The sequence below is a fragment of the Schistocerca piceifrons genome, chromosome 1 (genome assembly GCF_021461385.2).
Source record: "Schistocerca piceifrons isolate TAMUIC-IGC-003096 chromosome 1, iqSchPice1.1, whole genome shotgun sequence".
Lineage (NCBI taxonomy): Eukaryota > Metazoa > Arthropoda > Insecta > Orthoptera > Acrididae > Schistocerca > Schistocerca piceifrons.
In genome coordinates, this window is record NC_060138.1 from 518,722,323 (window position 1) to 518,748,414 (window position 26,092).

Here is a 26,092-nt window from a genome sequence, read left to right on the forward strand (position 1 = left end):
GTCTAGGACTTGTAGAGGGTTGTGAGTGCAGAACATTTTGAATAGAAACCCATGTCCGGAATCGTATCGTTTCCGTTCTACGACAGCATGATGGAGCACCACCTCACATTTCACTGGCTGTCCGGAGACATCTCAACAGACGGTATAGTGAAAGATGGATAGGCCGTGGTGGTCCAACCGCGTGGCCGCCACGATCGCCGGATTTAACCCCTCTGGGCTACGTCTTGTGGGGTCGTATGAAGAGCCTAATTTGTAAGACACCTGTAGAGACAGAGGAAGATCTGCTGGCACGAGTTCTGGCCCCTGCACAAGACATTGAAGAGACACCAGGTGGGAAGGAGAGAGTGTACCAGAACATGCTACGGAAGTACAAAGTGCGTAACAACGTTGGTGGTCGCCACGTCGAGCCGCTGTTGTAATGCATCGGTACGTTGCAGCTGGTGCCGTAGATGCTGGGTTCTTGTTGTTGTCGACTAATGTAAACCATATGGTGTAAGTTGTAATGTAAATGCGTAAGTAATAACGGAAAGAGTCAGTATTCTTTTCAAATGGATTGCTACAATTGTACTGGATCACGCATAAGTACATTCCTCACGTGGGTGTGGATGAGATAATCATCTGCATTGAAACTGTCGTAGAAGGGAAACGGTACATTTCCGGACATGGGTTCCCATTCAAAATGCTATATACTCACTACCCTCCACATGTCCTAGAAGTTTGTAACGGGAATTTCCGACCACCTCGCATCAAGAAACGTGTGAGGTGATGCCCACGATTGTTAAAGGAATTCATTAAATTTTGGCCACATGATACAGCAATCAAATCTAAAAGCCGTAAATATCTAGGAATTGCAATTACGAGCAACTTGAATTGGAAAGAACATATAAAAAAAATTGTGGAGAAGGATAACCAAAGACTGAGGTATTTGGCAGAACGCTTGGAAAATGTAACAGAACTACTAAAGAGACTGCCTACAATACGCTTATCTGTCTGCTGCGCGATGTGGGATAATTACCAGATAGGGTTAACGGAGTATATTGAGAAAGTTCAGACAAGGGTCGAACGTTTTATATTATCGAGAAATAGGGGAGAGAGTGTCACGAGCATGATGCAGGATTTCGGATGGACATCACTAAAACAAAGGTGTCTCTTGCTGCGGCGGGATCTTGTCACTAAATTTCATTCACTAACTTTCTCCTCCAATTGTGGGAATCTTTTTCTGCTGTCCCCTACATAGGGAGAAAAGACCATGATAATAAAATAAGGGAGATCACCGCTCGCACGCATAGGTGTTCTTTTTTCTTTTGCGCGCTGTTCAACAGAGGAACAACATAGAGAACTATTGTGAAGGTGGTTCAACGAACTCTCTGCCAGGCAGTTAAGTGTGATTTGCAGAGTAAGTATGTAGATGTCTAGAGTACTGTACACAGGCGGTGGACACAACAAATTAGTTTGCGTAACAGAGCGGCGGAAATCGGTCGTGATTCAAAGCAGTTTCCAACCTTCTCGGAATGGATAATTTCATGTCTTGTACGGTTTTCTTTGGAATCTTGTATTATTTTTCCTGTAAAACAGTAGCAAGTTTATGTAATGATATCGAAGGTGTAGTGCGATCACGATCCCTTCTCTCCACAGTAGATCAGAATTGCTCGATAATATTGCAATCTGGTGACTTTTGTGGCCAGGAGAGTGGCGACAACTCATCCTCGTCCTCATGAAACCAGTACTGGACTGTGTGGAAAGGGGCCGCATCATCTTGGAACACAGTATCGACGTTGCGGAACAAACATTGTACCATGCAGCGGTATTCAGGAACGCCCCACAGTGCAATAGGCAAGTAAACTCCGCCTCTGGATTGCTGAGTAGCGAAGTGTAGTGCTTCTGGAGGAGTGATGATACTACATTAATGGGAGAATACCTGTCAATTGCAGTTATGGTGACCGAAAACCGGTAGCATACGTTGCTGACTGGGCAAACGGACAAACGTCTCACGCTTCATGCTGTCAAATACTACCTGCGTAAAGATTGATTAATAAGGAAGGTATACAGACGTTCTCTGGTGCTATATAACGACATTTGGAGACGTTTGGAGACGCTACATCGGCACGTAAGAGATTCATACCAAACTGAAGCTCAAGACCACTGATAATATAAGGTTCCGTCATTCTCATCATCTGTGTATTGTCATATAGTCATTCTACGGCACAAAACTAATCAAATACGAATGTCTTGTTCTTGTTGTTAGTATATTTACAAAAGATGGTGTAGTTATTAGACACTTTATCATATAACAAACACAGTTCACAGAGAAATGTATGATTATAAATTCAACATGAATTTGTGTATAGTGGCTTATCTCAGTTAACAATTGTCAGCTTATACAAGAAGAAATGTATTTGTTACCAGCGCTCCCGTCATAGACATTTGCCGCCAAAGTCGAAAATACTGGAATACCACACTAAATTAGCAAGCGCTATTTTCGAAAATTTACTCAAACGATGAATTGAAACCGTAGACACTTAGTAAGACACTAAATGACAAGGCTGATGAAAATCTCTTGTTATTACAACGAATAGTATCAACAGAGCTTGTATATCTCGAAAGAGTGGTTTTATTAATTGACAATAAATAAACAACCTATAAATTCTCATTGGAAATGTATGTGGTGGTGATTGTGGACATTACCACCAGTACATCTCCTGACGCACAAGAAAATTAGGAAGATAAGTAAAAATCTTCTCGTAGTGTACTATTTAGTTATTATTATCATTATTATTATCAGCATTACTCAGTCTATATTTACCTGTAACTTCAATCGCTTCAACGCTGTTGAAACTATGCTCTACATTTGTCTTATTCTTACTGATACTTTTTTCCTATTTGCAGTTAATATCAGGACGTAAGCATCTCAACTCAGCTGTATGGTTAACCGTGATATAGTGCCACAATGTATGTAGCAGAATTGTTAGGAGAGCCGAGTTTCATCGGGAAAGTTGCTGTCTGGTTGGGTTAATCTGTTGTACAAACGAACTAATAGGAAGGAAATTATAAGCTGAATCTAGTAGGCAAAAGCTGCTTTTAACAAAAGTAGGAGCCTTTTCACATCCAGCAGCATCGATAAACATCTCAGGGAAGACCACAAAGAGACATTTGTTTGTAGTGTACTGCTGTACGGATGTGAAACATTGACAACCGGAGAAGCAGAAAAACATAAAATAACATCCTTCAAGATGTAAAGCTGCTACAGAATGTTCAAGATTTTCTACATAGACAAGATATCAAACGAAGACATGCTCCATAGAGTGGACGAAGACAATCCTTATCTCCTGAAAGTAATCGAAGACTAAAGGGACACATGGGTTGGTCGTCTGCTGAGACAGGATCGTCATCAGAAGTTAAGCTGAAGCAACAGTAGAAAGGAAGAATGCAAAACGCGGATCGAGACTGTTGTTGTTGTTGTGGTCTTCAGTCCTGAGACAGGTTTGATGCGGCTCTCCATGCTACTCTATCCTGTGCAAGGTTTTTCATCTACCAGTACCTACTGCAACCTACATCCTTCTCCTGATAACGACATCCTCTTGAGTAGTCCTCGCCCGGGGATCCGAATGGGGGACTATTTTACCTCCGGAATATTTTACCCAAGAGGACGCCATCATCATTTAATCATACAGTAAAGCTGCATGCCCCCGGGAAAAATTACGGCCGTTGTTTCCCCTTGCTTTCAGCCGTTCGCAGTACCAGCACAGCAAGGCCGTTTTGGTTATTGTTACAACGCCAGATCAGTCAATCATCCAGACTGTTGCCCTTGCAACTACTGAAAAGGCTGCTGCCCCTCTTCAGGAACCATACGTTCCATACGGATCGAGACTACAGTACATCAAACAGATCTTGAATGGCACCAGATGGATCAGCCATACCACTCTACTCTCAAAAGGAAGGCTGAAGACAGAAACGCACGGCCGGCTGCTACTAAACCAGCCTGATGGCCGAAGAAAAAATTCCCTTGGGGAGGACGGAACCTGTGCTAGTTGCCAGTCTTCGCAATAACGTCTCACTAACATAGCAATTCTAAATCTTGACTTGCTAATGTACTAGTAAATATACAAGAAAGCTGAATATGCTAGGTAATGTGTCTGAATAAAGCCCTCTTCCTCGTTAATAGCTCCTTCACCGCTTACTTTGTTACAAGCGTGTATGCAGGCAATTGAGGTGATGGTGTAACAGGCTGACGGAGTTTAGCAACTTCCTTGCATTTCTTTCAGGTTGCCCTTTTGATTGGAGAAGGGGGAACTCTACACGAGCTGGTTCGCCTACTGAGCGATACAAGGAGACAGTATGGCAGCGGCGACAGCAGTGATTGCATCCGCAACCGTTATACAAGAATAGTGGATAGGCTGCACCGATACTTCCAGGTGCGTGTTTTTCTTTGCTCTTCGGCATCTTATGTAAATTATTCTTGCTTTGTAGCGCTTTTTAAATAATATTATTGACTTTATTTTTATATTTAAGTCATACAAAACTTCGCTGTTTGTTTGCTACCTGAAAATGGCTAGTATGGAATCCTTTTAAACTATTATGTCAATACCGTTAACAAGAAAACAGTATCACCTGATGCTTTCAATGGCTTTTGCTACAAGTACCGCGAAAACCAGTTTGCAACGTAATTTTATCCTTCGTGTGGATGTAATACAAATTTTAGGGTATTTGGTTCCTGGCAGTTCTTTCCTGTAACTGCTGTCGTTCTTCTTCAGACTGTTATTCTTACTCATTTTAAAAGGCAGCCTCGCACATCACTCTAGCAGCCAGTATTTGCTATTGTTTAACTAATGTATAAAGACATTACATCCAATTACGCAAATATCTCTAACAGGCTACAACGTTGAGCACATGTACCAGCGAAAGTATAAAAATAATATGTTCATATTACGCACTCGTATTCACGAGAACTATTCGGGAAGTAAATTTCAATCGGTCGCGAAATGGAAACCACTGTGAAAATCAAAAATTCTTTATTTGCGACAGTTACCTACATCTATCAGTTACTTCTCCACGCAGTCGCGGCTCCGGCTTAGACCTTAGACCTTATATCACCTGTCTGACATAACAGGAGACCACGACGTTCTTGGAATGACCTCGTCAATTGAATAGTGCTCCATTTCGGGATACGCGAGAAGGAGGCCCTGAATAGATAGGCTCATTAATTAACCTTGTAGTAATAATAATAATAGTAATTACAGTTTCCAAAATGTAGAATTCCAACGCGATGTAAATGTGTTGCACGGCATCCGAATCCTGACCTTATGCCAGTTACGGACTTCAAATGGCGTTTGATTATGATGACGATTTCTGATTTGTAGGACGCTCAAGCGCGGTCATCAGTGCCCGTAGAAAGTCCCAATTTTTTCACAGTCTAATTTTTACGCAACCCAATTTAGTGACTGTCACGAATGATGGTGATGATGAGGACAACACAAACACCCACTCCCCGGGCAGTGAAAATCTCCAACCCGGCTGGGAATCGAACCCGGGACCCTGTGGTCCGGAGGCAGCAACGCTAGCCACTAGACCATGAGCTGCGGACGCGTTCGTTTTGTAGCACACACTCGAACTACGATCTTGGGCAAAGGCCTCTTCTGTTACCTGCGATCATAAGGCTGAGATTCAGCTTCGTCAAATTCGAATTACGCAGATATTCAGATCTTAGTTTTGAAATTAGTTCAGGGATCGCTCAGTATCTCCTGACCAGAGTTTTGCAGTTGCAGAACGTTATAAGACGTCAAACTACTGGAATACGAAACATACTGAAAAAGTGCAAAATGCCCTTTTTTGGAGTGAAACATATGGATAACATGAAGTAACCCAGAAAGATGATTTGCAGTAGGCCTTAATCAGATTTCCTTTTTTAACAATATCTGGAAAACAATAGCTCAGTAACAAATCTTTCGTGTGACTTTAGACGTTTGAAGCGACTCTAAATTTTCAGCTACACATTTTTATAGAAAATTCTCATACGAATCTACAACATACATTAAAACATAGTACTGAATGGAGCACTTAGTTGCTGAACCTAGAACGGTTTGGGAATTTGTTTCAGTGTCCTCATATAAGCGGTCAGTATCGTAAATCTGGGAATTTGCTAAACAATTATAGGTCTCAGTTTGAGAAGCGTATTAGTGATGTTCACGTAAATGTGTAGTCCTAGAGTTGCGCCGTAGAGATAGAGACATTTTTACGTATTATTATTGGTTTTTCTGTCGATTAGACTATTCGTCCCTGTCTGGTATAACGTTATGATAGTAACATGATAGGCCGGCCGCGGTGGCCGTGCGGTTCTAGGCGCTACAGTCCGGAACAGCGGGACTGTTACGGTCGGTTCGAATCCTGCCTCTGGCATGGATGTGTGTGATGTCCTTAGGTTAGTTAGGTTTAAGTAGTTCTAAGTTCTAGGGGACTGATGACCTAAGATGTTAAGTCCCATAGTGCTCAGAGCCATTTTTTGAACCAGTAACATGATACATCCAAAATCTGTCTTGCTGTGTTTGCTTTGTTTACTAACAGGTTTTGACTTCCGTGACTGCCGTCAGAGCCCAGTTAACGGAACTGACGCGAGGTGGCAAACATGTAACAGGTTTGTAAGCTGGGTATGACATTCGAATGGTGTGCTAGGCAGCCTGCGGAGGAAACATTATTGCTATAACACTCTACATTACAGAAACTGAGAAAACTGAACCTGAGTGCTAGGCAAGTTCCAGAGGAAACTTTATTTCTATAGTATAGACTTCTCCATTACATAAATTGAGAAAACTCAGCCTTAAAGAAATGGTACTGGAGTGCATATGCGAGGCAGTAAGTTACGAACTGCTAAACCGTAAATAAAAATTCTAACTTAAAAATATAAAACCCCTTTCTTAGATATAGAAAAACGCATAATCTGAAAGTTAAATACAAAGCACTAAATTAATCTTCTGCTGTAGTGGAAATCAGAATAAAGGAATGGATATTTGTCGGGAAACTAACATTATCGTTAGGAATAATTGTTCACAACGTACACCCATCTAAAAACGTTTTACATTACCTCGAGTCCCTGAACTCCTGAAGACAGACGTTGACTGTGGATATTGTATCACAGACATAGTCCCATTGACTGTTCAGATATGTCACTAAACCCAATGTAAACAACCATGCATGAGCAACGCCTATTAGACGGAGAGGGTACGACAGCCGATCAGTTCCAGTCATTCCATCAGGAAGGAGGTACAACGCCTCCTGTTTCCTGTAGTTCAAGCATGCCTAGCCGGTCAATACCGCTGTTCTAGCGCGTCCGCGTTGTTACTTTGTGCCACGAAGGGTTCTCAACAAGGGAAGTGTCCAGGCGTCTCGGAGTGAACCAAAGCGATGTTGTTCGGACGTAGAGGAGATACAGAGAAACAAGAACAGTCGGTTACATACCTCGCTCAGGCCGCCCAAGGGTTCAAAATGGTTCTGAGCACTATGGGTCTACAGTCCCCTAGAACTTATAACTACTTAAACCTAACTAACCTAAGGACATCACACACAGCCATTCCAGAGGCAGGATTCGAACCTGCGACCGTAGCAGCAGCGCGGTTTCGGACTGTAGCGCCTAGAACCGCCCGGCCACACCGGCCGGCCAGCCCAAGGGCTACTGCTGCAGTGGATGACCGCTACCTACCGATTATGCCTCTGTGGAACCCTGACAGCAACGCAACCATGTTGAATAATGGTTTTCGTTCAGCCACAGGACGTCGTGTTGCGACTCAAACTGTACCCAATAGGCTGCAACTTCACTCCCGACGTCCATGTCGAGGACCATCTTTGCAAACACACCATGCAGGGCCGTACAGATGGGCCCAAAAACATGCCAAATGGACCGCACAAGATTGGCATCAAGTTCTCTTCACCGATAAATGTCGCATATGCCCTCAGACAGTCGTCGGAGACGTGTTGGAGGCAACCCGGTCAGACTGAACGCCTTGGACACACTGTCCAGCGAGAACCGCAAGGTGGAGGTACCGTGATGTTTCGGGGAGGCATTATGTGGGACCGACGTATGCCGCTGGTTGCAATGGAGGGCGCCGTAATGGCTGTACGATATGTGAATGCCATCCTCCGACCGATAGTGCAACCATATTGACAGCATATTGTCGAGGCATTCGTCTTCGTGGTCGACAATTCGCGTTCCCATCGTGCACATTTTGTGAATGAATTCTTCCAGGATAACGACATCGCTCGACTAGAGTGTTCTCCAGACATGAATCTTATCGAACATGCCTGGTATAGATTCAATAGGGTTGTTTATGGACGACGTGATCCGACAACCACTGCGGGATCCACGCCGAATCACCGCTGAGGATGGGACGATTTGGACCAACAGTGCATTGATGAGCTTGTGGATAGTATGCCACGACGAGTACAGGCATGCACCAACGCAAGAGGACGTGCTGCTGTGTATTAGATGTACCAGTGTGTACAGCAGTCTTTACCATCAACTCTGTAGGTCTCGCTGTATGGTTGTACAACATACAATGTGTGGTTTTCATGAACAAGGAAAACTGCGGACATGATGTTTATGTTGATTTCTATTCCAATTTTCGTACACGTTCTGGAGCTCTCGGAAGCGAGGTGATGTAAACCTTTTTTGATGTGTGTATATGCAGTAGTATGTAATCGAGCATAACGACATATGTCGGATTCGGTTCCCGGCTGGGTAGGAGATTTTTCTCCGTTCAGGGACTGGGTGGTTCTGTCGTCTTCTTCATCCTCATTTCATCCTCATCGACGTGCAAGTCGCCGAAGTGGCGTCATCTCAAAAGACTTGCTCCAGGCGATCCGGTGAACCCACCGGGAGGCCGTCGCCACACGAAATTTCATTTTCATAGTAAATTCGTTACGTGTATGCTTCAGATACTGTAGTATTATTTTCGTGGAACCCTGCATTTATACTGATTGCCACTACTGTATAGCTGAACACGCAGTGCGCCACGTCGCCAGCCGGAGAGGTGAACCAGACAAGGATTAACGATAGATTAACAATCTTTGACTGGTACAGCGACCTGTGTAATGCGGTTTTATAGCTGACGTTACATGCTCATTTATGCAAATGTTGGACTGGTCACCCATGGGCGCCTCAGAAAACACGATTCACCAACTGAAATACAATGAAACATTGAATAAAGTTTACACAATTCAAAGAATGATGATGCCCTCACTTACATTACGTAGCAACTGTGGCGAGAAAAAGAACAGCTTGTCAGTAAAATAAAATAAATATGTCAGGCATGACAACAATGGGTTCCGTAGAATGTGATAACCGTTAGATAACAGACGTAGGTTGAGTCGTTCAGAAAGAAGATACTTTGCAAATCCTGTAAAACTAGGTGTTTTAAAGCAGATAAATAACGAATTTTTCGAAACCTCACACGAGAAAAATTTTGATTTTCTCAAGGTACCGGAACTAAACAATATTACAACCCAGTTAACTTGTTCACTGGCGCCGATTTGCATGTTTTGCAAATAACTTTTTGTTACTCACAAGGTGGGTCGCATATCGGTCTGTCACGTACGTAATCGTTATGTTCATCAAAATCTGCACAAAACGTTTACTCACGTATTAGTGAGAAACGAAAATACATTACTTCGCACAGACTCTAGAACACATAGAAAATAATTAAAAACGTATGTGGTACTGCTCTTGAAACTCCATACAATCCCTGCTTCTTAGTACTGAGTCTTTCTCCAGAGTTAAATGAGACACTTATTGTAAGTACCTGGAGTACTGACCGTAGTGTTTGGTCACGCAAGACCATTATATCCCCTAATAGCATGTGGTCTATCGTAGTATTTGCCAGTTTCAGAAACCGTTCTGATGTGTTTTGACTCAGGACCTGCAAGCACCTGAGATGACAGCACACTCTGATCGTGATGCTGGATTTGTGGGTCGCTCAACTGCGCTGTCATCAGCGCCCATAGAAAGTCACAATTTTTTCTCAGTCCAATTTTGCCACTGTCACACATGATGCTGATGATGAAATGATGAAGACAACGCAGACACCTAGTTCCCGGGTAGAGACTGCGGACAGCAGCACAATCTGGCCGTTGCACTACATCAAATAACTTTCGTAGAGTACGTAGACATATTTCTTCTTTGAATAGCCATGAAGTGCTTTCTTTATTCTCAGTATCAGATAAGAAATCATAGAGAATACTTTTAGCGGTCTGATCCCTTCCAAGAAATCAGCTCTGTAGCCCAGTTAACTGTTCTCTGCCTATGAGGCTGCTTCAGGAGATGGTGGCACTTATTTCTAATGCACGTCCTGTCCTCTTGAAAACCTACGGTATGCACACGTCTCTACACAAATAACGGGGGAAGCCTTGTAGTTCTTAAAGATAGTTCGAGTGGTGTTCTCCATCGAAGTTAATTTTTCTTCAATATTCGCGGCACCGCTCAAACTTTTCCTAAAGTCACGTGCGATATTATTGAGACTCACCGTCCTTTTCCAGAAGACAAAATGGCGCAAATAAAAGAAAGCGATACAAAGGTAACAGTAGTGTTCATATGTGCCATTCGGCTTGCGATATCTGTTCGAAAGTAGAGATCGCCATACCCTCTCTGGTTATTGCCTTTCCTCCGCAAACATTAGTTGCAAAGATAACGCTGTTTGCACAAAATGCATTGTAATGTTCGTTGAGTATGTAATTCATATCATCCCTTAATATGATTAAAAAGACCCAAAAGCATCCTCCAACCTTATTCATGGCAACATGTTGAACCGCTCTGTAGCTTCTTTTATTGCGATATAGAGTTGCTAACGCCCAGCGCCTTATGATACAGTACTTTCGACTTGGCTCCTCCATCTGGAAACTTAGTAATTGTTGGTGGGTAATTTCCTTCACCGTAAAGTGTAATTCTGCGCTAGTGAGTGTCCACAAAAAGATATGTAAATCTTTCAGAACAGAAATCTGCTTTCATAAGAAAAAGAACTGCGGTTTCTGCTTTGGAATATCAGTGTAACAATCAGATGAACAGATTCGAAACGATACTACTTCATTAATTAAAACCGTATTGCAACCATGTTAGTTCCAAAATATTTACCGGTGCACAACTTGTTGTATATATTAAAAAAAAATGGCTCTGAGCACTATGGGACTTAACAGCTAAGGTCATCAGTCCCCTAGAACTACTTAAACCTAACTAACCTAAGGACATCACACACATCCATATGCGAGGCAAGATTCGAACCTGCGACCGTAGCGGTCGCGCGGTTCCAGACTTAAGTACCTAGAACCGCTCGGTCAACCCGGGCGGCTATTTATATTCATTCATTCCTAACAACAGAATAGTAACAGAAGATAAGGCCTGTGACGTTTATCCTACTTTGCAGGTGATGACTGTACCTGCGCTGATGTGTTGGGTGGCATCTCCGCTGCTTTCCAATGGCGCCCTGACAGCTGGTCAGCAGGACCAGCGTCAGCTGCCGCTGCCACTCTGGCTACCTGCAGACACACACGCGTCGCCGACGTATGAACTGCTGTTCATCATCCAAGCCACCTGTCTGACGATAACGGCGGAGGCCACGCTGTGTCTGGATGTTTTCTTTGTTCGCCTCATGATGTTCGTTGCCGCCGAGATAGAAGTCTTAGATCAAAGCATTTCAACAATGCATAATTTCCATCTGAAGGATACAGCGCCGCATGATTATCTATATGGAGTCAGGAGCGAGCGGTCGTTGATGGCAACCGGTGTTTGTCACTCAACTCCACCTGTAGACGAATCCTCAGACACCGCTTCAGATGAAATGTTCTCTAAGCTAGTGAAGAATGCTCTTCATCACCAGGCAATTCTCAGGTTAGCATCAAAATACAACTGAACACATCTGACTGTTCTTAAGGCGTTAAAATGACGCACCTGGCAGTATAATGAACAAAATATTCAGAAAACGGCACTATATTAGCTTACATATATTTATTATTGTGACTGGTAGCGGATATTTTTCTACAACCCCATAAAGAAACACTCACGGAGTTCGACAGCATCCACTATGGATAAAATTCACATGTATTTATGTATGTGGGAAACATTTTGCTAACGATATGTGATGTACATGATCGCCAACTAACTTCGAATATGTTGTATCCATATTTGGTACATACGGTAACGAACGCCTTATTTACAACACCCTCACCGTCCTATAAATACCTAGGAGAGAGATGTATCCGTAATCATTTGATTAGGTAATTACGTCCGAAGATGTGCCGACCTGCTTCTATAGGGACAAACAAGTTTGGCAATGGATTTCACTCTACATTGCCTGCAGGGTATGGGCAGTAGTGATTTAATATTAGTACAGTATTAAACTTCTAACTAACTAATTAATAAGCCAAAATGGTAAATTTTGCTGATAGTGTTGTACACCTTCAATGTATTGAAAAAAGGCAATTTTTGAACACCATTACTCTCCTCTATAGATACAACGTTTATTGATTACAGTTTTTAGTTATAATACAATTCTCCAGTTGGTCTATATAACAGACAAGAGTAAAGACAGAAGGGGTACTTATAGTCCAGTGTACGTAAACTTATGGGTTCATCTCATGTTATGAATACTGGGATATACAAAGAGAACTTTAACAAATCGTACTCTGATGATTGGAAATGCAGTTAGTCACTGAGTTAGCTGCATATCTGCATGTTCAATGGATCATAATCGCGGCTTCTGGTCATCAACTAGACCGAGTCAGTTTTACAATTAGAGTGCGCTTTTTTCAATAAACAAGAAGGCAATATTTGATCAATTACTTAATTTTTAAGGTGTGTTTTACACGCACACAGTGACTGTTAGTGGACTGTATTCACGTTCTCTCTATCCCCTTCTCTCAATTATTTTCTTTCTCACATACCTTGATTAATTTACACTTAATAGTCCATCTGTCTCTCCTTCGTTTAAATACACGTTCCTATATCACTATACCACATTCAGATATTCTTGCATGGTTTGAAAAGAACTGTGAAGTATTTCTGATTTCAGTACGAATATGAAGATAATTTTATGATTTCTTAAATTCTTTAAATCCCTGGGTAAGAGGTCAAATATTTTAATCACTAAATACCACTCATATCTGTATACATTATGGCTGAAATACAGATATACTAACTTTTTTATTCTTCTAGTATTACAGTTATGAGCTTCTTGGTTTCTTTAACTCTTTAGGATTGTTTACTGTAATCTATGGAATACAGTAAATGCAATCTGAAGCCGTTGTCAGCAGTCTCAAATGTTTAAACAGTTGCGCACAGGAAGTCGTAAAGCGGCACCAAATATTATCCTTTTTGCACGCCTCAGTGCAACAAACACATTCTTCATAAGTAACAAGTTATCCCAAGATGTGATGTGATAACTAATTTACTGTAAGAAAAAGAGTTCTTCATTCGTGGCGTATTACTGTAGTTGGTGAAAAAGGGGATGAGTTACAAGGTGGAACGAAAACGGCAAATAAAATAAAATAAAATGAAAAGTCCAGCTTCTTGACTGCAATTAATGAGACTACCCATAACTCAATCGATGCACTACTTGAAAATTTAAGAGGACCTCTAACATCAGACTTCACGTTTAAGTTCTTAGCAACATAAATCTCCAAGAAATTAGAATAGTCTGTTTCATTTATTAATTTACCTAATGCATTACTTATGGCGATATCGTCGGTTCTTATGCCAGACATAATTTCATGTATCGTGTTTTATCTAATTTCAGTGACAGTCCCTTTGCTGTAAATCAGTTTCAATGATTACCAGGTTTAATTGAACTGTAAGCTGCAGTATGTCTTAAGATTACGGTAGCCTCCAAAATTATGAACGAGGAAACTTGTTACTATTAAATGAGACATGAATCACAACTACTTTACTTTTACGACAAAATTATCAACAAAAAGAAGACAAACGGTGCCAACGTTAACAATAATAAGGCTTTGGCTTATGTAACACTGGGGGTTGAGGGAAAGATGCTTATAGTCATTTAAGTGAATTAATTGCAGTTGCAAAGTGTCCAGTGATTATCATGATGTTAACTGAAAACAGAAGGGAACACGTCACGCCTGTGGTTGGAGTTGTAAGAAGATTGTTCACTGATTTGAAATGCAAGTCTTCAAAGTGAAACATGAAATGACGGAAGTGTTATAAAATTGCTTTCGCTCCTTTATACATTAACTCTCAGTTGCGGCTCAGTCTCACTGTCGTATTCTGGATGGAAGCTGTAGTAGCTGCAAAATCAGTCATTGGCGGGACGACCGACTCTTGCCGGCGGCAAAGTACCTATCGGCTCGCTATTTCACGAAGTCCTTGATATATCAAATACGAAGAGACAGGTCAGATTCTCTTTGCGATCTGGCAATGAAGCTGAAGATGACAAAATTCATGTTGAATACCAAGATTTTTAATATGTTTTCTTAAGACAGCACATTGTTCATTGCCATATGTATTCACTACTATTTCTTTCTTGAACTAACCATTCTAAAAAATTTCCTGCTAATTGCACATTACTGATTCCTCTTTTAATCCAGATTTTTATGTCATATTAAGAATATATTTTATTGTTTTCTTGGGAAACAATCTGTTAAACACTAGTACATATTCTCGGTATACAGAAAACAGTCATCAACCCACAAAATAATAAACAACTGTTCTAAATATCCCATAGCTCACAAACGAGTCAGCTTTAGGTACCTCCTACACAGACTGAACAGAATACCAATAGATAAACGTAGCTAGACAGATTACCACAGAAAATCGTTACAAATTAAACGCAGTAAATAAATTAAACCAAAAAACGGAAACACAACCGATACAGCATAACACATCAGTGATAATCATACAGCAGAGCACACAAGAAATACTAAAACTACACTAAACTCCGCCCGAACAGGCCATCAAGGCCGAAAGGTACCGACCGGGCGCCGTGTCAACCTCAATCCATAGGTGTTACTGGATGAGGATATGGAGGGACATGTGGCCAGCACACCGCCCTCCTTGCCCAATGTCAAATTACGAGACCGGAGCCGCTACTTCTCAATCATGTAGCTCCTCAGTTTGTCTCACAAGGGCTGAGTGCACCCCGCTTGCCAACAGCTCTCATCATACCGGATGGTCTCCCATCCAAGTGCTAGACTAACCCGACAGCGCTTATCTTCGGTGATCTGACGGTTTACACTGCGGCAGTGGCGTTGGCACACACAAAATACACAAGATGGAAAACAGGAAAACATTGTAGATTCTGACTTTTGGCAACTAAATAGCCCAAAGAAGAAAAAAATTATGAACAGACAAGGAATCCGTGTGGCAAACTAAACAAAGAACACACTACACAAGATACTTAAAACAGCCAACACTGCTACAGATAAATAGGTAAGTAGGTTTACAAGGTGTCACGCCTTTTGGGTGAACCTGAAGCAGTTGATAGTGGGTCCACAACCGATTGTAAGGAAATAGGGAACCAATGATGGGGAATGCATACTTATTTAGTTATGGACACACACAGCATGCACCACATAACAATAGTGTAGTTCGTAGTCACCGTTCAAGGTGATGACTACCAGCCTCAGTGAGTGTATTGCAAGAGATCATGCACTTCTGCCGCACTCTTACAAAGAGTTGCGCACTGAAACAGGCAGCAGCTGATGAACAATGTACGTCCTCTGACAACGAAACAGACTTATTGTATCCAACTTAGGTCTTAGCACTTGTGTCATATGATGACGGCAAGTATCAAAACGATCCATTAACCTATGCCGCATGCACACAACTATCTCCGTTGTCAGTTGTCCTAGTCGTACCCAGGAAAGCTAACGAAATGTGGAACTAGTTACGAATACCTGTGTTCATTGTATCTGTGATGTTCCACTCTTTGATCATGTTTCACCATCATATGCACAACTGCCCTAGCTGCGTGCAGACAAGTGCAGAGATTGGCATATCATCTACCTTCTCTACTGTCCTACCAACGTGCAGTCCCTCTTATCTTCTCTCAAACCTAACGCTCTTCTCTGAACAAGACGGCAGAACACATGTTCCCAACAGGAGAAAATTTTTTGTGCCCCACTCAATCGTCCGGCCATTTCCTCGAATTCCGCCTCAATAGAAGGAACCTGGCTCTACAACAACCTGTCACATTATATTAGAGAACTGGGAACTGGATCTTCAGAAGACAGTTAAGGAAATATCGACTAATACAACGACAATGATTACCATTATCCCTGTATGCATTGTTTACCTTACTACAGCCTTCTCTCGAATCAGATCTTTTTCATTTTCCAGTATTCTTAGCTAGTGCAATCTCCTAAACTTTCCTTTCTCCAGAACTGATTATACAAGAAAATCTTTTTTTGTAGACCTATAAATTCTTTTTTATATACCGCAATCATTATTATTATTATTATTATTATTATTACTAGTATCACTATTAGCAACAGCAGAAGCAGACGTAGAAATACTACCACTATTAACTTTATTACTTCATAGTCGGTATTGTTTAGTCACATTGTCACTACAGACACACACAATTTTAATACCACTTGCCTCATTAAAATTATTATATCTTAGCTAAGTGTGATGTGAAAACGGTGCTGATACTACGTATGTTATATCCTGATGGCCCTAATCATATCCCATTGGATACACAAATAAATAAATTGGAACGATCACTTAGGAAAGGGTGAGAGCAAACAAAGACCACACTTAGTGGCAGATGTAACAAATCCATAAAGACACCACCTGTACTACGCCTTTCCGTCCTCAACTGGAGTATTACTATGTGGCATGGGATCCTTGCTAGGTAGGATCGAGGGAGAACATAAAATATTTCAAAGGTCAGCAGCACATTTTGTATTATCGCGAAATAGGGGAGAAATTGTCTCGGGTATGACACGCGAATTGGAGTGGCAATCATTAAAACAAAGGCGTTTCTCCTTCCGGCGGAATATTAATCACAAACTTCCTTCTAAGAACGCGAAAAAAAATTTTTGACGCTAACCTACATGGGGAGAGATCATCGTCGCGATGAAATAAGAGAAATCAGAGCTCGTGCGGAAATACTTAAGTACTCATTTTCCCCGCGTGCAGTTTGATAGTGAAACGGTAAAGGAATAGTGTGAAAGTGGTTCGGTGTACCATCTGCTGTTGTCAGTTGCAAAGTAATCCTGTAGATGTAGATGTACCTCACGATGAAGGAAAAAGCTACATTACTCTTTTGCTGGAGTTCTTATGAAGTTGTCATGGCAGCAGACATTGAACGAAATCAGAAGCGCGCAAGTAGGATCTTAACATGTCAGTATATTCCGCACGAAAATGTAATAGTAACGCTTGGCGAACGTAAATGAGAATAAATGGAAGAAATGTGACGCTGCCTTCACAGTATATTTCGCGCAGGAATCATTACAATAAGATAAGAAAGATCAGAGGAGTATGGACGATAACATTCTTTCGTTCAGTGGGTGAAATGTATAGAATTGAAAGTTGCTGTTATTCGTCCGCAGCAGTTTGCCCCAGGTGCTCTGTAGTTGCTTGTGGCGTGAAGCTTGTGGAGCGAATATATGCTGTGTGATAGAAAAACTGAAGTTGCCAGTAAGGAAGGAGGACATAAAATGAAACTTCACTGATTGGAATGATATGTGATGTTATTTCGGTGATTAAAAAAATCAAGTCTAATTTATAAAGTACGTGTCAGTACGAACCCGCTTATGAGTACAATGTTACACTCCCTCTGTTCCGCATGCATGCGCTGATTCGGTTGGGAACGTGTCAAAGCTGTTTTATTCTCTCATGAAGCAACCGGACCCAAAACTGGTCTTTGATAACTTGGGTGTAGCACCGAGGCAAACTGACATCGGAAAGGCTCCCACTCATGCTATGTCAGGGACTGATCTGGGATCTTCATGGCCACAGTAATACTTCAACATGAAACAGACAGTTCACAGAGACATGTGACATATGTGGACGAATATTGTCGTGTTGATAAGTGGCACCACGATGCTTTCACGTGGGAGATATCACAGGACGCATTAAGTGTGTGGCATATCGTTGTGTCATCACAGTTCCCTCATCACTATCAGCCTTGACGTGAAGCTATATCCGTTTGTCTGACCACGTCACGATCGAATGAGTACCGCATCCATACCTCTCTGAAGCAGGTCGCCCCCATATTCGCCCACGGCAATCACCCGGAGAACTGCGGTTCATTCCTGAACGCAATGCAGACTCGTTCATCAACCATGTATGCTTCCCGGTCACGCAGCCGTTCGAGTTGTGGTGTTAGCGGCAGCTTACACATGAAGCTATAATTCCATGCTTCGGCTGCTACTAGTCTCCGGCCAATGGTGCAAATGGTGCGAAATGTTCCTGGACTGCAGGTGCAAATGTGAAGGTGCTACGATGTGCTTGGTGCACAATGCTGCCATCGTTCCTTGTGGTGGTCAGACGTGGTCGACTGAAATCTGACTAGGAGTGTGGCTGCCCTCTACGGTGAAATGCAATTCAAAATCGGGCCACTGTCACACAAAACAATTGCATGATTCGACCAACCGATCAAATGGAGACCCACAACCTGGACCGTTTCAAACTCCGTCATGTGCCGATAATACTGTCTCAGACGAGTGCCCTTCTCAGTGATCACTCAACATCTGAATCAGTTCACGCCAATAACATGCCGTTCCAGGCCATGTAACAGTATTAAAAACGAACGACACTAATACACTTTCGCGGCCGGTCTTCCTACCACAGAGAACTGCATATTTAATCATTTATATACCTGTCGATGTTGTGTCACAGTACGAAGTTGTACTGTCGTCCGAAATGTGGTACAGGTGCTTTACTTATTTTTTCTGACACAATATATTTTCCCTCAGAACTGGGAAGATGAGAAGAATCTTCGGCAGGTAGTAAATAACTGCAAGCATAAGTTTCTCATTATCACCAAACAGAGTACCAGTTACAGTATAATCATTAGTCAGTTTCTCTATTGTAACATTCTTGTTTTCACTCTTCTCACAGTTCATATGTCAAATTTTTGTTGCAGGTCAGCCTCTTTGTTGCAGACAGCAATGAACGTTTCTACCTTCATTCTTCTGTTTTTCAATATGGCAAACTTGTGTTCAGTTATGTTTGTCACGTCGGGTGTAAGTGATTTTACTTCATTAGTAATAAAGTATAAACTGTTTTTGCGTATTTGGTATTCCACACAATGAACGCGTATATTAGTTATTGGGCAGGCACCATACATTACTAAGCTCAAACATATCGCTCAATCACGAAGTACACTATGTGATCAAAACTATCCGGACACCTGGCTGAAAATGACGTACAAGTTCGTGTCTCGGTCCATCGGTAATGCTGGAATTAAATATGGTGTAGGCCCACACTCTCGCAGGTATACGTTCAATCAGGTGCTGGGAGGTTTCTTGGGGAATGGCCACCCATTCTTCCCGGGGTGCTGCACTGAGGAGTGGTATCGACGTCGGTCGGTGAGGTCTGACACGGAGTCGGCGTTCCAAAACAACCCAGAGGTGTTCTGTAGCATTCAGGTCAGTACTCTATGCAGGCCAGTCCATTACAGGAGCGTTATCGTCGTATATACACTCCGACCCAGGCCATGCATTACGAACAGGCCCGATTGTGTTGAAAGATGCAATGGCCATCCCCGTATTGCTCTTCAACAGTGGGAAGCAAGAAGGTGCTTAAAACATCAGTGTAGGCCTGTGCTGCGATAGTGCCACGCAAAACAACAAGAGGTGCAAGCCCCCTCCATGAAGAACACGGCCACTCCATAACACCACAGCCTCCGAATTTTACTGGTGGCACTACACACGCTCGCAGATGACGTTCACCAGGCATTTACCATAGCCACACCCTGCCATCAGAACGCCACATTGTGTACCGTGATTTGTTACTCGACACAACGTTTTTCCACAGTTCAATCGCCCAGTGATTACGCTCATTACACCGATTGGCATTTGCCTGCATGATGTGTGGCTTATGAGTAGCCGCTCGACCATGAAATGCAAGTTTTCTGACCTCTCGCCTAACTGTCATAATACTTGCAGTGGATCCTGATGCAGTTTGGAATTCCTGTGTGACTGTCTGGATAGATGTCTGCCTATCACACATTACGACCCTCTTCAACTGTTGGCGGTCTCTGTCAGCCAACAGACGAGGTCGGCCTGTACTCTTTTGTGCTGTATGTTACTCTTCACGTTTCCACTTCACTATCACATCGGAACCAGTGGACCTAGGGATGTTTAGGAGTGTGGAACTCTCGCGCACAGACGTATGGCACAAGTGACACCCAGAATTTAAAAGATCACTGAAAGACCTAAATAACAACAAGGTAGCTGGAAAAGACGACATATCCCTAGAGATACGATTCATTAGTGGAGCCAGCAATGACAGAAGTATTACACCGGCTTTAGGAGGTTTATGAGGCCAGTGAGATACCCTGATACCTCAAGAAGAACGTTATAATTGTGGTGCCTAGAAGCCAAGAGGTCCAAGTACAAAAAACATTATTTCGAGATAGTTGAAGTTAAAGTCCAAAAAAATTCGAGTAGGTCATGTTTGGAGTTTTGTTTACATTACCATGTACCTCAATGATATACTTCATCATAAAACATCATTTTAATACTATATAAACGTATTTTTATATACTGAAAGTTCACCATGTTTTGCACGCTGCACTTGGATCTCTTGTACATCTGCACTTGTACCTCTAGGATTCTGAATGTAGGTCAATAATGAAATCATTTTGAAAGTAGATAAGCACATGTCTTTATTTTTAAGACCTAGCAATAAGTATTACAAAAAAATAAAAATCAATCCAAAAACATACAATCCAAAAGGTGAAACAAATACAAATTTTCATTCATCCTCGTCAGTTCGTTAAACATTGTCCAGAGCTTAATCTTCTTCATCCCATCACTTAGTAATGCCTCTTTATCATGCCGACTTGCTGCTTGGGCTTGAGGCCGAGTGGCTACATTTTTTTAACTCCAAATAAAAGGGATGATGGATGGGTGGTACAAACTGGATCAGCTTAATCAGGTCTTTTGGTTTTTTGGTCTTAGTTTAGTTTTTGTTGCCGTTGGTTGTAGAGTTTGGAGTTTTGCAGGTAGTTTTCCAGTGGCGATATGTTTCAGGCTAAGTTGACTGTATGGCTCTACGTATCCTGCTGAATACTTCTAGTGGAGGATGCCTGGAGCACTCTTGTTAAATTTAAGAACTTGCATTTTTCTGATGTCTTTTACCTTTTTGGGGAAAACATTGTTCAGGGCGTCAATATCAACAAAGTCTTCATCTCTCATTTTAGTTACAATAAACTTCCGATTTGTTGGTGTTACCAGGTTCGACCAGTCGCGCGGAACGTACATGTCTCAGTTGTTTTTTTCTTTTTATCTGTATATGCCCAAAATCTTGGTAACACTCGTTGTACGAGTGGCCAGGTACAAAGTAATGCTGGGTGACTGTCTCAATGCCTGTGTTTCTTACTACGTACAAACAAACTTTTGACGTCAAGTGGCTCTTGTTCTGCCCTCCAAGATTGTCGGCCAATGCCTCAATGTGTTTTCTGTAGCTAGGGAGGGTCTTAATGTATTTTAGAAGGAATCCCATTATTTCCTGACACCCCCTGTTGGTTTCCCCCTCGTGCCACATGTACATTTTACCGGTATTGTCTTTGAGATTATGGACATTTAAGTTATATATCTGCAGTTGTCACATGTAATACGCTTTGGAGTTCTTAACTGCAGGCGTTGGCATCATACTTTGTAAGTCAAAACAGATTGAAGCTGAATATTTTGCCTTGTTTTTGGTGCTTTTTCTTTTAATTCTCTTATAGATTCAGCCTTTCTCAAGTGTAGTTCTTTTGATTCCATCGCCAACTTTCTTTCTTCTTCTGTGGCATTTTTATTTGGAGCTTGTCGCATGTGACACAGGTATCTATCTGAGAATATGAAAACCCAAATTAAACTTTGTATTGAAAATTTTTCGATATAAGCTTTTTTTTTTTCAGGCCCGATACCTCTTTCCTCACATGACTCTTTGTACAGCTTGTACATAATTGTTAGGTTTAAGTCTGGATTAAGGAACATTTTATTGACCGCGTTTGCTCTGCTGTAGTGATTTGAGTACTTAGAGAAGCTTCTGATGTGTTCTTCAATAAGTGCCACTCTTTTTGCTGAAATTGGTTTGCAGGTTCCTTTTTACCTCTTTTGTCTCGTAGAGCCACACCTGATAGGTTTTTGTAATAATATTTCCTACTCTTTTGTTTGATACATCAAGGGTTCTCAAAGCAAACTGTACAAAGTCTGTAGCCATTAAGGTTGTACGTAACTGATGTGTCTTTTCTACTTACAGCTAATTATTTTTACCTTTTGATAGGATTCAGTTCTTCAGCACTGTGTATGTAGGCCGTTTGCAGTTACCAATCAGCTAGGTTCCAAATGCCTCAAATATGACTTGCCTATACCCTTGTGGAATATTTTCATTGCACTTCAAATGACAGTCGTGGCTGTACTAACGGACCTCCTTAACTGCACGATTTTTCGATTCGCGTCACGATAAGCCTTGCCATAGTAACTTCTTGACTTGTTCTCGATTCCAAACTCCCACCCTCAGATCTCGCTTTCTTCCAGGTTGCGTCGGTGGTGGTATTGGATTGTTCGGTAAATCCTCGATAATTCCCCTATCCATTTGAGCTTCTGGTATTCCTGCTGAAAAGGAAAACAGGATAGAAAAGTGAGTTACGTTTAGAGTAAGGAGTCTGAGTTAAGTTAGGAAAGGAGTTACATTAGGTTAGAGTAGGATTATGAATAAACCAAAATATGTTGTAAAGTGAAATACCTTTTCGTTATGAATTTTTCATATGAGAGGCCTATAAAACAGAATTAACCTCTCAATATCGGGGTACCACTTTCATCACTTTCACTTGTAATTTCATCGTCAATTTTGGAAACAAAAGTGGGATCGGCATTACTATCATGTCTGTCTCCAAATTAAGCAGCGTCTAAGAAATTTAAACTAGACTAGCCATAAAGTTTTTTCAATATTTTTTAGTCAGCAAATAAACAAATATCTATACTCAGATGAATCTTCACGTTAGTCACTCACATTGCAATGAACGATAACTTCTGATGTTATAAACAATTCCCTTTCACTTAAAAAAAACTATGAATTTGTTCAAAGCAACGAAAAATCATAGTTTTAATATAAACACCAAAATTCACTTTAAAAAAAAACTGTGAAGTTTGAATAACATACATCGATTTGACTGAAAACATGTGACACTATTGCTCGTTACCTAACAACAACAAAACAATGGGCTCCTTCACTTTGTTGGCGCAGGGATCCAAGTGACAACGTGGCCCCTTATCGCTCCAAATGACTAACTACTGTCCTGAGTTGATTTAGGGGCACCACGCTAGGTAGCAGCACCTGTTAAGATATGAGCTTGGATCTCTTTTCTTTCCAGTCAACAGAACTATCCATCTACATCTACATCTACATCCATACTCCGCAAGCCACCTGACGTTGTGTGGCGGAGGGCCACTTAACTCCATTCTGACAGAAATGTCAATTGAACCCTTTGGCTTCTAGGCGCTTCAATTTCATTTCTATGGAAATCGGATACTAAGAGATGTTCACATTGACAAACTGTCAGTTTATTAAGTAATTTTTACAAAAATACCGACAACTTGTTTACAGAAGAAAACTTGTAGAGGCTGACTCTGAGGAAATGTGGGAACACACGTCTCAGTATTGAGCCTACAATTTATCTTTGAAGATGGTTTGAGGAGAGCCAATCCTAAGTTTATAGCATTTGTAGGCTTAGAGGAAGCTTTGCCCAATGTTGGCTAGAATACACCCTTGGAAAACATACAGCTTGTACGGGAACGAGGCGCTAGTTATGAGAGTGGACGGTCATGGTAGGTAACAGTAGGATTGAGATAGGGTTGTAGCCTATCGCTGGCGTTATTCCATCTGCATATGCAACAAGCAGTAAGAGGAAACAAAAGAAAAACTATGAGGGTAAATTAAAGTTCATGTAGAAGAAAAAAAAGTATGATTTTTACAGATGACAATGAAATTCTGTCAGAAACAGCAACAGACTTGGTAGAGCAGATGAACAGAATGGACATTGCCTTGAAAGGAGGATAATAGATGAACGTCAACAAAAGCAAAATAGTATTAATGGTATATAGTCAAAAATCAGGCTATGCGGAGGGAATTACAATAGGAGACGAGACACATTGGCAGTAGATGAGATTTTCTATTTGGGCAGTAAAGTAACTGATGATGGCCGAAGTACAAAGGACATAAAAAGTAGAATGGCAATGTCAGGGAAAGATTTACCCAAGAACTTAAATATGTTACCACTGAATATAAATTTGAGTGCTAGGAAGTTTTTTGTGAAGGTATTTGTCTAGAGAGTAACCATGATCGTAAATGAAATATATACAATGATCAGATCACGTAAGAAGAGTATAGAAGCTTCTGAAATGAGGTACTAGGGAAGAATGCTAAAGATTCGAGCAGTAGATTGGGTAACCATTGAGGAAGCACTGAATAGAAATGGGGAGAAACTAAATTTGGAGATATAAGTTGACTAAATGAAGGAAATGGTTGATATGACACGTTCTGAGACGTCGTGGAATCATTAGTTCGGTATTGAAGGTATGTTCGAGGTAAACATTTTAGATGAAGACGAAGAGATGAATAGAGCAAGCGATTTCAAATGGATACAAGTTGCAGTAGTTATTCGAGAAGAAGAAGCTTGCACAGGATAGAGAAGCGTAAAGGACAGCACCAAAACAGACTTCGGAGTGAAGCCAACAGCAACTTTCTTGATATGTTTTCAAACTTTTTGTCTGCATTTGTGTCACTAACTTGTAGTCGGGAGCAATAATAAGTCGTAGTTTGCCATACGTTTTTCCAATAATTTCCGCTAAATGAGACTAACGGCGGTTGTCAATGTATTAGAGTAACTTCACTAGTCAGCATAGAAATGGTACTGTCATGGTAGATCCCATCTGTAGTGTGCAGGTTAGGTCTCATACCTTACTAACCAATCGCTGCTTGTGCTCGACATCAGCGTTAGTGTATCGTAGGTTCAGCACACCGATTCCTTGTTCGTTAAAGCCTACTGACCAAACTAGAGGAGCTGGTGTAAACAAAATCGAAAGCACTGGCGTATGGCTGTGTTATGTCTCTCTTAAAGTCCATCTTACGTTACGTTCGGTAATTTTTATTGAAATTTAAACAGGATGTTATCATAGTTTCTAAAACTATGGAAATCACATGGGAAAGACAGGTACTATACGGAGGATGTGGAAGGACTTTCCAGAGAAAGTTCTGCAGCGTAGTCTAAACAATCTTTGGGACTTTCGCAAGACAGTGCCCAACCACCAAGGCTTTTTCGATTACGCTGCAGAAGTTTCACCGGAAAGCTCTAAAAGATCTTCCATGCAGTTCCGATCTCTCTCCATGTGATTTTCGTATTTTTGGAGCCCACAAGAAAGATATTCGTGACCGTCGACTTGCTTGGGTCTAAGAGGTGCCCGCCTGGGTTCAGTCATGGTTCAGCAGACAACCGCAAACATTATTCCATGTAGGCATTGTCCGACTTCCCAGATAGTGGAATAAACGTTTTAACAGTTATGGTGACGACTTTCTAAATAGTAGACAATTTACTTGCTTTTATTTCACCCGTCTTGTTTTCATTTGAATGCCTCATATTGTTTCTCTTTTTATTGTTATCATTAATTTCAGAGAATACCTAAGATAAAGGCTTGTGATTGCTTAGACAGTTGGTTCTATGCATTCAAAATGATCTCATTAAATGATTTTTTGTAAGAATTTATGAGAGATGATGTGATTTAGGGTTTTAGTACTATATTGAGGGTACTCAAAAAGTATTATGTCATGGCAATCCTCGCTAATATTTTTCATTCGATAGTTCGAAGAGTGTTACACGTAGAATCATCTTCATGGAGCTGTTATTCTGTAATTCAGCTAGTGAGAACCAAAAGGGTACAAACCACTCCA

At 41.4% G+C, this 26,092-nt stretch overlaps 1 protein-coding gene across 1 annotated transcript in view; it reads left to right on the forward strand.

Annotated features, from left to right (window-relative positions):
• Positions 1-26,092, forward strand: part of LOC124744807 (odorant receptor Or1-like) — a 45,539-nt gene that overhangs the window by 5,250 nt on the left and 14,197 nt on the right. Inside the window, exons 3-5 of the mRNA XM_047248931.1 lie at positions 4,263-4,412; positions 11,400-11,863; positions 19,077-19,176. Of these exons, the coding sequence (XP_047104887.1) occupies positions 4,263-4,412; positions 11,400-11,863; positions 19,077-19,176 (714 nt within the window). The remainder of the gene's footprint in view (positions 1-4,262; positions 4,413-11,399; positions 11,864-19,076; positions 19,177-26,092) is intronic.